The 11,570-nt window shown below is 48.3% G+C and overlaps 2 protein-coding genes across 2 annotated transcripts; both read right to left on the reverse strand.

Annotated features, from left to right (window-relative positions):
• Positions 1-679: 679 nt before the first annotated feature.
• LOC131892161 (uncharacterized) lies at positions 680-5,011 on the reverse strand. Its single transcript, XM_059241937.1, has 2 exons — positions 4,748-5,011; positions 680-4,481 (listed from the first exon to the last, which is right to left on the reverse strand). Exons 1-2 carry the CDS (start codon positions 4,822-4,824, stop codon positions 3,518-3,520), a joined length of 1,041 nt encoding a protein of 346 aa, XP_059097920.1. The 5' UTR covers positions 4,825-5,011; the 3' UTR covers positions 680-3,517.
• A 2,002-nt stretch (positions 5,012-7,013) lies between these two features.
• LOC131892197 (uncharacterized) lies at positions 7,014-9,115 on the reverse strand. Its single transcript, XM_059241984.1, has 2 exons — positions 8,840-9,115; positions 7,014-8,747 (listed from the first exon to the last, which is right to left on the reverse strand). Exons 1-2 carry the CDS (start codon positions 9,113-9,115, stop codon positions 7,014-7,016), a joined length of 2,010 nt encoding a protein of 669 aa, XP_059097967.1.
• Between the last annotated feature and the right edge of the window lie 2,455 nt (positions 9,116-11,570).

The following is an 11,570-nucleotide window of genomic DNA, read 5'->3' on the forward strand; positions in this document are numbered from 1 at the left end:
GCCAAGACTTCTAGTTGCCATATTCTTTGCTAAATAAACAAAAGGAATAATTTTTGTTCAATAAACATCTTTAAAAGTAGCTCATATCAGTATATTATTGCACTCAAAATACATTCTTAAGTATGGTTGTGCAAATAATATCATAAATCTTAGTTATGCACTGAAATCAAATTTCATTTAATATCTTTTTTGGCAGATGATTAGTTAGAACACTTTGCAAGTTGCATTTTGCAACAAAATGTATTGAAAAATGACATAAGCCTACGTTAGGTAATTGCAAAAAACAAAAAAAACAGAAATTCTTTCATTTTCTTAAACGTTTCCCTAAAACCTAAATTTAATTAATATTGGCATCTAAAATCCACTCAGTATTTGAAATTTCCAAAGACTAGCCAATTTTATTTTCAAATTTGCCACGTTTTTTCCCGAATTGCTTTACAAAAACCTTTTTCATCAAATGGTAATAAAAAAATGTCTTAAACTTCACGATCACAAATAAATGAAATCATGATGAAAAAGAATTGTATTATAGTTGTGAATTGTTTTTTCAAGTAAGTTTTAAGTGATATTATAAACTATGTTTTGCTTCTTCTGCATGCTTAGAGAAATGCAACGCTTTCATTAATTTTTGGGACATTGAACAGGCATATTATATTTCTTGGCAATTTCAATAAGGTATAACCAGAGCATTTTGCAACCAAATTTGTTACAAATTACCACTTTTGAAGGTTAATATATCAGAGTCTTCTGTTCAATGGATTTTTTGAAATTTCAATTGATGGCGTAGCAAAGAATTTCATAAGCATGACCTCACTTTGGGTCCTGTTGAGCTAGAAAACCCCCTCAGATCGATCTCAAAGGCCAAGCTCAGGATCCGCATCAACTCTATTATGAAGACAATCCAGACCTCAGTCATCTGTAGTGACCTTGTAAGCTTTGGCCTCATATTAGAAATCCATGAACGTGTTTAGAGGGGTTATGAAGTGAATTCATTGACCCTCTCCAGGTGTGACCCGAGGTGAGGCTGAAGATAAAAACAAGGCAGCCTGCAAATTTATCTGCCGTTAAACAGCCCCCACACTTGGTTTCCATTTACCTTCAAGGCAGGCGCATTCAGTTTCCCAACAAGGCCAATTGTGGAACGAACAGATTTAGAATTCGTCTGATCCAGATATTTTAATCATGTCATCCAATCTGACTGAGCATCACAAACTCCTGCCTGATCATGTGTCTTCCTTCACTTTTGAAAATGAAGAGGAGATCTCAACCAATATCATTCACAACCTTCAGGCTCATAGTCCCTCTTGGAGGGGTGAAACTAATTTTTTCTGTGATCAAACACCAATTAGTCCGATAAGGCTTGAGAAAGCAATGGTACCTTTGAATTTGGTAGCCACTCAGTAAATTTGAAGAGGTGTGCTACTGAATGCTGTTTTATCAAACTAATTAAACTAGCAAGGATAATGCCTTACTAATTATTCTAACCTCTGTATTGAACCACGCAAATCTAGAATTTTTGACCGTCCACCGAACCTTAGTTGTACTTTGGAAGCATGAAATAACAACACAAGCACATTGTTACTATTTATCAAAACCATGCTATGAATGGTGCCTTAACTCTTTGCTTTGCGTACCTACAAAGCAGGGCATTGTAAAGCAAAACATTAACGTTGTTAATCAAGAATTCTTCAATGAAACCGTCGCCTTTGTGAACCCTATGTGGTACTTTTTACCCAGTGTTTTTGAAGTTTGATTGGTAATTTGGTCCAAAATTCGGGCAAATCTTTCCAGGATCCAGCTCGGCCAAGGACATAATGAAAAAGAAAAACTAGCTGTAAGATAGCTAATGATCATATCATCCAATCAAAGCCATAACCAGGTTGAGAATGTTCTGTATCGCAGGCTGTTGAACCACTCATTGGGGAAACCCAAACCTAATACGTACTCTAATTTTGAAATAAAAATAACGAACAAAAATCAGCGTTTGGTATCAAAAGTATGACGCCCACCTTTCCTCACTCAACAGTGTCTGAATCCCATGGAAGAAAATAAAGACATCACTTGACTGACGTGAAATAAATGAATATACTTTTTGGCTTTGGACGAAACCTACTTGAATCGCTCAACCAAGGCTGCACATGGTTTTCGTAATACGGGCAACGTTGGAGGGATGTCTTCATAAGCATAGGGGTTACGTCAGTGGACCGATGCCTGGATTGTCTTCATTTTAGAGTAGATGTGGATCCTGAACTTGGCCTTTGAGATCGATCTGAGGGGGGTTTCCTGCTCAACAGGACCCAAGGTTAGGTCACCCTCATGAACTCTGAGGTTCCCTAATCAATACCTAGACGGTCTGACTCCAATCCATGGTGCCTTTTTATGCATTGGGGTGATGACAGATAAATGGGTTACACAGTCTGGCATCTTCGCATTGCTGCTTTGTTACATGACAGGTTGACAGGTTGACAGGTCCTCGGCTTCCAGCCTACTTGGCTTGACGTCTTTGCACACTGCACTCATCAATCTTCGTTGGTGGGATTGGAATGCTTGGCCTTGACATCCTTGCAATGTTTTTTGCTTCTAACATTAATCCTCGTTCCATAGTTGTTGCTCTGATGAATATTGGCTCTTCTCCTACAGTGGTCTATCGCAACTCAGCACTATACGGCTGAATGCCGTTTACTACAGTTACCCTCCTCTGACGAAAGAGGATAGAGGGGAGTTGGCTTTCTGGGGTTGGGGTATTCCGGCGGCAGAGATTGGCTGTGCGGCGGCAGATCGTGAAGTTCTTGGTGCTGTAGATCGTTAGTCCAACACAGAGACCTATCAACGTGGCTAACGTGAATCACACATGGGTGGCGTGGGACCATGACGTGGACTTGGGGATTCGGTGGGCGGTGGCGATCAACTCCGACATGGGTAGAGGTTGGGGCATATCGGGTTGGTTCAATTGGAGTAGAGCTTCTTCGAGTTCTTCGGGATGGATGTGGTGGTGAGGGTGATTGTGGTTGAGGAGTTCGACTAAGTCGAGGGAGGGGATTTTTGGGGGTCGGGTTACCACCATCTCGGTTCCCAGCCAATTGGATCAGGTTGCGGGTACGTAGTGCTCTTTCGTGTTGAATGAGCAACCTTCTCTCAGGTGTACTGGGGTGGCTCCAGGCGTTATCGGACGTCGGTGGTTCCATTGGAACACGTGATTTGGGCCTCTTCTGGTTGGCGGGTGAATACCATAAACGTTTGAGGTCCTACTTGGTGTAGTTCCAGATTTTGGGTTCTGGGTTGGAGTTCGAAGGGACATCGCTGTTGGATTGGGATGGTCTCACCTCGAAATAGAGCAAAAAGGCATGTAATGGCAGATGTCTTAGTTAATACACGCACATGGGGACAAAGATAGAGTTGCCTGATTCGGATACAAGCATTCAACTCAGCTTGGTTTAGTTCTTGGTACAGGGTGCTCTCGTCGTTCAGCATGAGATACTGGTTGGGGTACGTCACTCTATTCGTCATTCGTCATTCGTCATTCTTGGCCTTGGGTGGTGCTGATGGGCATGGCCAGATATCGGTGGACAGTGAAGGTTTCTTTGATGTTGTACACGGGGATGGGTACAACTACTCTCAGTTGACCTTGTCTCATGTCTGTGTTGCAGTGCAGCTTGTAAAAAGCTTCTAAGTCCGTGGGCTCGAAGGCTAATTTCAAGGGGCCGTTGGTTTGGCTGGACATGCGTTTCAAAGCTTCTCGTACCAATTGGGGCTGAAATAGATCAATGGTGATTTGCCCATGCAACGCCCTCGTCCATGTGTCTAGGATGGCATAAATGTTGTGGGTGGCTTGGGTTACAGCGTATTGAGTTAGAGACAGGAGAGCTTCTTTCTGAATATATGCCTGTAACTTGCGTTGTTGGGTTTTGATCTTCTTTTCAAATCCTATTTCATGTTTCACGAGCTCGGTGATGGTGGCGTTGAGGTGGGCTATCCGGTGTTTGTTGACCTCCATTTGACTACTGGTGGCATCCAGGTAGTGGAGCATGCTATTGCGTTGTACTTCTAGGGCGTCGATTCGGGTGGATATTTGATGATGGCTAAGAATGGCTCCTAGAGCTCCACCTAGCGCGGTGAGTCCGGCTAGGACAAGGAGGGCTGATCGCTCTGACCGTGCTGGGCTCTGGTTGAGGTTGCGAAGGTTTTCGATTCGGCTGAGGCACTCGATAGTATCCACTTCTATCAACTGTACTTGTTTGGTGAAAACTTGGTCTGGGCTGTCCTCAGTGGATGGCGTGGCCTTTTTCAGGTAGCGGAGTATCTCTTGGATATGGTGGAGTTGGTCTTCTATGGGGTCTAAATCCAGTCGGCCGATGATGAAAAAAGCGGTCGTGTCGGTAGCCACTTCACCGATGGTGTGAAAGATGGCGGGTTCTCTTTCGTTGTGCATGTGGGCGTGGAGGGTGATGGTTAGAGTGTACCATATTGCCAGTTGGAGTGATCTGTAACGTGATTGGTGGATAGTTAGGCTTGGTGGTTTCTTTAGAACTCATGTGGTTGGGTAAGGGGAGGTGGAAGGGATTGGGGGTTCAGCAGGATCAGGAATGGGTGGTTATGGGGAAGGAGGGGGCGTGTTCGAGGGGATGATTTCGGCTTCCGGCCAGTCGGGGGCGGGGAAGTTTGGGTCCTCCTCTAGCCCTGGTGCGGAGATCGAGTCAGGGATGGGGACGCAATTGGCTGACACTATGCCTTCTAGTTCTGCTCGTACCTCATTGATTTCCGCATCTGACGGGCCTGGGTAGGGTAAGTCCGGTAGTGGGGCCGGGTTGGTTGGGAACATGTCATCTGTCCACAGGTCCTCGAGATGGTAGAACGGCTCTGGACTGGCTTCAGAGGTGTCGCTGGATTCGGAATCCGTCCTTCTGCCTTCGTCTGGGTCCGGGGTCCTGCCGGGCTCGTCTACCAGGAAGGCGGTGACGGGGAATGTCTCGAGCCGTAGGCGGGCTATGGGCTCGTGTTTTAGGGCAATTTCCATATAGTCTCCTTTGTTTCGGAGCTGGATAACCACTGGCCGTCGTCCTCCCGTCGTGGGTTCTCCTATGGTCCCAATAGTGGTGATCCAGTGGACCTCTAACTTGGGAGGGGCTTTGAAACGGATGGCTCCGTTCCGGGGTACCACCACATTCAGGGCGGTTGGGATGTACACGTCAGTGTGGGGGGGGTAAGAAGATGAATCCCTCCGTATTGGAATCATTGGCGAAGATGTCCACTAATCTGGGTGGGAAATGGGGAATGGGGAAATCTCCGTTGGTTATGGTCCAGGTTGAATGTGAACTCGTCAACTGGGCGGGTTCTGAAGTGAATATTGATATTAAAGACATGCCTACTCTAGTTTTACGATAGTTACAATGGCTGTTACAGTTATAGGGTTGGTTAGTGGCGATATTATAATAGGTGGGACAGGGTCGCTCTATGTGCTTTCCTTGTTGCTTGAACCTTCACATCTGGTGCCACGGTCTCCAGCTGCTGGGGTGGCGTTTTCCGTCATTGTTGCTGGGCCGCTTGGTAGCATATCCGAGATTATCTGACGATGCACTAGGAGTTGGGCAATGCTGGACTTGGTGGGTAAGGTTGATCAGATACACATGGAGGTGTCCGGGATCAATGATGCCTCCTAGCATGGTGATGCCTTGGGCTGCTTGCGAGTTTCGGGGGGCTAGTTGGAGGTAGAGACCGGGAACTACTCTTATCTGTATCGCTGTAGTGATTCAGGTAGGAATTCCAGGCGGTAGGGTGATCACTTCACTGCGGGGGTGATGGTTTCCGGGCACAAAGATGTCCACTCCTGTGCTTCGGGTGTAATGTCTTTCTGGACATCGGTCGTTCAGCGAATCCATGAGGAATCGGATCTCTCCTGTCCTTGGTGTGTGGGTGCTGTTAGGCGAAGTAAACATTGATTAATAATATCTAAAACCTATTGGATAGTGACCAGTAGTGGCTAAAGAAAATGGTAAGAGAACAATGGAACAATATACAAAAAGGGGTGTATCCCCTCTGTGAAGAAAGCTGGTCCTTCAGCTCAGAAATTCGAAATATGGAAGGTAGCTTCGGCCATTGTACAAGCAAAGTCATGGGCTAAAACCATGTTCTTGTGATCGGGTTTGGTGGGGGAGAGACTGTCGTTCAGAATGCTGGCCTTTCGTTTGGGCGCTATTCGTGGTTCGGGTTCGGTGTTCACATGGGGCATAAGGATGCTATCGTCAACAACGGGGCTGGCGTCGTCCATAAGAGGATGGATAGGCTGCTGCTCGGGGTCATTCACGGGGTTTGAAGCAGGGTCCGGATCGGACTCCGGTGAGGCCGAAGTGACCAAAGGGGTTATGTTGAACTGAGGGGCTGGTTCTGCTGATGGAATGGCTGGGCCGGACCGTGCTGGTGTTTGCTTGGTGGCCTTGGCTATTGTCCATGTGAATGGCGTTTGGAGTCGCCTTAGCTCCCATGGGTGGGCTTTGGTGAGGCGGTCCCTGCTTACGATCTCGGTGACGGTTTTGGACATCGGACCGTGGCACGATATTGCCTTGCGGAGCTTGATCTGACGGTCATTTAAGATCTCTTGGACCTGTCCCATCTTGGAACGGTCCATCTTGGTAGGTGGCCGTTTTTCGGGAGATTCCCGACTCGGAAGGGTCATTTGCTCTGTATTTAAAAACCCAGTCGCCCTCCTGAAGCATCAAAGGTTTGACTTTAGCATTATAGTTCTTACGGTTCGATTCGTGGTTTTCCAATTGGCGAGTGCGGACAATGTCTAACACTCAGGTCAGGCGGGGGATGCTGGTAGACAACTCGCCAGGGGGGGCGTCAGGGACAGCATCAGCCAACACTTGAGCGGGAACGATGGGTTCTTGGGCGAACCTGAGTTCGTGGGGTGAGACCGGTAAGTTGCTCAAAGGTGTCTGCCTGAGAGATGCCAGACTGCGCCATGCCAGGGCGGCTGGTACAAACCTATACCATTGTCCGGGTAGGGCTTGTTCTTGTTACATCAAGGCACGGATAGTGCCTTCCAATGATCGATGCAAGTGTTCCACGGGATTGGTGTGGGGTTCATAAGCCATTGTTTGGCTTTTGATCACTCCTAACCTCCTGCATGAGGTTTTGAATAAGGCGGAAACAAATTGTCGGCCTTGGTCAGTGATGATTTTCATTCCTACGCCAAACCGGGGAAAGAATTCGTTGGTTAGGATGCGCAGGATAGTTTCAGTGGTCATGGCGTTGATAGACCAAGCTTCCGGGTACTTGGTGAACGCGTCTTGAATAGTTAAAAGGTAGCGTTTGCCTTGGGGGCCTTGGGAGCCCGGCCATGGGCCAACAATATCTGCATAGAAATGGGTAAATTGGGTATCAATGGCGGTGCTCGTTTGGCCTAATGGTACATGCTTCTCATGGGTGCGTCGCTTGGCTAGTTGGCATGGTGCGCAACCTTCGATTATGGACGAGATGTCCTTGGCCGTTCCAGGCCAATAGAAGTGACGTCGAGCTTGCCGATAGGTACTGGCTCGGCCTTGGTGTCCGGCTAACGGGTGGTGATGGAGGCATCGGAGTAGGTCCGGGATAATGGAGTCCGGGATATAAACTCGCTCTTGATTATCTGTAGTTAAATAAAGTTTGTCATTTTTGAGTGTTAACTTATCTAACTGCGCTCGGTACTGCTGTAGTTTGGGTTCGCCCAAAGCAGATATCGGGGGAACTTGGCTGGGTTGCACTAGCCAGTTACGGACTTGGTTGAGGGTTCTGTCATTTGTTTGCTCCACGGGCACGTTGGATTTGGTCATCTGGGCCGTGAGCTTTGGGTTGGGACGATCCTCGTCGTTCCAAGCGTGGCCTTCCGCTTCATCTTGTAGCACTAATTGGTGATTAACGTTGTCGTTTGGGTTTTGGTCCTCACAAAAACATGTGGAGTTGGGTGAGTTTTGGTTCGTCCAATCCGCAGGGTGGCTGATAGAGTTGTCATCTAAGTTTTGGTTTGGTTCTCCTGGGTCTTGGTCGGAAGGTCTGGAATCTATCCCGGGGCAGGGAGTGATTTCGTCTTCTATTTCTTCGTCCAAAGGGGGCATTCGTTTTGCCCTGCTGCGGGTGACGGCATTGACGTGGGCCTTACGGAAATCGCCGGTGGAAGGAGGTTTCACTTCTAGTGCTTGGTACATCTGATGGTCCTCGGGGATGATCTCGATGTCAGGTGCTGGGTTCTCCTCGGACACAGGGCGCCGGGATAGGGCGTCAGCATTCCCATGGTTGGCTCCGGGCCGATGTTCGATCTGGAAATCGTAGTCTTGGAGTTCTTCTCTCCATCGGAGGAGTTGTACTCTTAATGACATGGATGTCATTAGCCATTTTAGTGCCATATGATCCGTGCGCACTAGGAACTTTCTTCCTAACAGGAAGTATCTGAAATGCTTAACACCTTGAAGTATGGCTAGCAATTCTTTTCTGGTCACGCTATAGTTCTTTTCGGCATGGGTGAGGGATTTGGAGGTGTAGGCTACAGGTCGTACAGTACCGTTGGCTTGCTTTTGGGACAGCACAGCTCCTGTAGCGAATCCAGAGGCATCTGTATCTAGTATGAAGGGTCGGTTGCCTTGGAAATTGGGGTGAGCCAGTACTGGTTTCTCGCATAGCTTCTGTTTCAATTGCTGGAAAGCTGCTTGCTGCTTGTCGGTCCATTCAAACTCAGTGTCCCTGATAGGAGTTTCTTCATATGCTCTGCAATGTGACTGAAGTTTGGGATGAACTTACGATAATAAGAACATTTTCCTAGGAACGTTCGTAATTCACTGAGTGTTGTGGGCGTGGGCCATTCTCTCACGGCCTCAGTTAAGCGCTCGGCGGGAGTGAGTCCTCCGGGCTTGACTAGGTGTCCTAGCCACACGGCTTCTTCGGTAAACAGCTCGGTCTTTGATGGTCCCACTTTTAGGTTTGCCCGTTCTACTGCGTGTAGGAATTCTGCAAATCTGAACAGTGCCTGTAAGAATGATTCGGCAGGAATTAGGTGATCGTCAAAGTAGGACAAGCACTTCTTTTGATCCACTAGTTCCCTGACAACAATTTTCATTAGACGGGCATAGGTGTTGCCAGAATTCATGGCGCCGAATAGCATTCAATTGAACTCGAATAGGCCCTCAGGCGTCGCCATCGCAAGTTTCTCTTTGTCTTCCTGTTGTACAGGCATAGCTAGGTAGGCACCTGCTAGATCGATACTTATGAACATGGCGGCTTTGGAGAGCTGGTCGCTGGCCAATTGTTCTAAGCTATGGCTACGGGGAAGCAATCTTGTTTGGTGACCTTGTTTAGTTGTCGGTAAACGACTGCGTAGCGCCATGATCCATCCTTCTTTTTGACGGGGACAAGCGCTGAGGCCCAAGCGGACATGCTTGGTGATATAATCCCATTGTTCAGCCACTCGTCCAGTGTTTTACGAAGGTCTGCTTTCATCGGGGGATTGAGGGGTCGCACTGGGTCCTTGACGGGGCTGGCGTCTCCGGTATTGACCTGAAACTCAATAAGATCTGTCTTACCCACATCGTACTTGGATTGTGATAAGACGTTGAAGAATCGATAGAGGAGGTCTTCGGTGAGCCGTTTCTGGGCCTGGGTCAATTTAGGATGTTGGCGGATCTGGTCTTTGAACAACGTTTGGATTGCTTCTCTCTTCTGAGCGGATTGGTTGTCCTGGGCCGGCGTGGGTCCAATGAACTTCCATAATAGTTGGCGGATGACATTTTCATCCTTTTCGGTGTTTAACTGATGATATTCGGGTTCGGGGCCTTTCTGAGGGAATGTGAGCCTAATGTGGTCATTTGGCCACATTCCATGAAACATTGTTCCAGCTTTTACTGTGATGTGTTGGTCGGTGGTATTCAGGACAGGCACACTGGTGGTTCCTTCCATGGATGATACCACTGCAACGAGTGCGTCGGCTTTCTTGCGTTCCAGTTTTGTATGAGGGTGAGGAATGAAAATTCCTGCCTCCTCCCGTGAGGTCTGTAGGCCTTGAACGGCTGACTCGGTGTGGCATTGGACCCGAGGCGTTGGCTTGGCGGAGACGGCTTGGACGGCGAGGGGTGGGCATACGGTGTCTTGGACGAGGCAAACATCGATGGCGTGGCAGGCAGCGTCCTCATCATGTTTGTTCATCAATTGGATTATCTCATTGCGACTGTATAGCGGGATGCGTTGGCCTTTGGGTCCAACGTGGGCAACGGCGCGTTGCAGATCAGGTGTGAGCAGCATCCTCTTTATGGTTGGAGCTCCGAGGATGGCATTGGTACCCAGATTCTTGACTATTAAACAGCGGGCGCTCCATTCATCGTGGATGGAGTCTATTCTGAGCGAGATCTTGGCTATTCCCATAAGGGCTGTAATCCAGCGGCGATGACGGGCGTGTCTTGCGGGGTGACCTTAGGGCGTTTGGCCGGGTCTGGATAGGCGCGCTGGAATGTTTCATAGTCGATTAAATTGTGTGTAAGATTGCCGGTGTCTACCAGCATGTATGTGATACTTCTCCTGATTTTCACTTTGATGAATGCGGGGACTTGGTTGGCCGGGTTGCGGCCGATACTGTTGACTGTGAAATCCATGAAGAAGTTATTTGGATCGTCGACGTCGGGGTCGATCCATTGCTCGATGGCGGGATCAGGCGGGTGATCGTCATCTTAGCTGTATTGGGCTGGCCTCTAGCTTCTTTCGTCAGTGTGTATTTATTCTTCGGTTGGCGGCGTTGGACAAGGCATTCGTCGTCGCTGTGGGATCTTGTTTTGTGTTGCTGGCACCACTTCCTGGCCAAAGACTGGGTTCGGACATTACCAATTTCCATCTGTTCGGACGTCTCTCGGGGTGTGTGATACTCCGGTTTGCGCAGGGTGGGTGCGGAACTCTGATTGCTCATTAATCTTCTCATTTCCATATAGGTTTGCTCCTTGTTGGCATGGAATTCTAAGGCCCGTGTGAGAGCGTCGGGGTATGAAGTAATAAAACGCCCGTTGCTGACGGAGTCCTTGACGGCTCTACAGATGTCATCGTCCGTTACGCCTGCGAGAAACTGATTGATGAGTTTAATTGATCGGTAACCTGTAGGGTCTGTTCGTGCTCCTGCGTAAGGTTCGGGAATCTGTAGATTGGATCTCCACGGTTCGTCTTCTTCTAAGTAGGCGTCTTCCCAAAGTTGATGTAGCCTGATGTGGAAGGTACAGATGTCTTCTTTTGGCCTCTGTTGCCTTCGCTCGTACTCGGTGCGGGCTATCTGTTGATGTGCGGGAGAGATAAATTGCTTACGGACTCGAGTCCAGAACTCATCTTTGATCGGAATACGGATGGGTCTCGTACAGCGGGTAGCAGCTTGTCAAGGGCTTCGTCTCGCACGCAGGCAATGACAGCTCTAATGGTCTGTGAGGCGGTCCACGCGTTGGCGCGCACCGCCTTGGCTGTGGCTTCGAATCGATAGAAATCTCGATCGTGGTCCTGGTTAGGATTGGTAAGCTGATGCGGAGTCATCGTTTGGTATAGTGCCGGTTCTGTTGTCGAGATTGAGCTCACCTTCG

This window comes from Tigriopus californicus, chromosome 12, assembly GCF_007210705.1.
Source record: "Tigriopus californicus strain San Diego chromosome 12, Tcal_SD_v2.1, whole genome shotgun sequence".
Lineage (NCBI taxonomy): Eukaryota > Metazoa > Arthropoda > Copepoda > Harpacticoida > Harpacticidae > Tigriopus > Tigriopus californicus.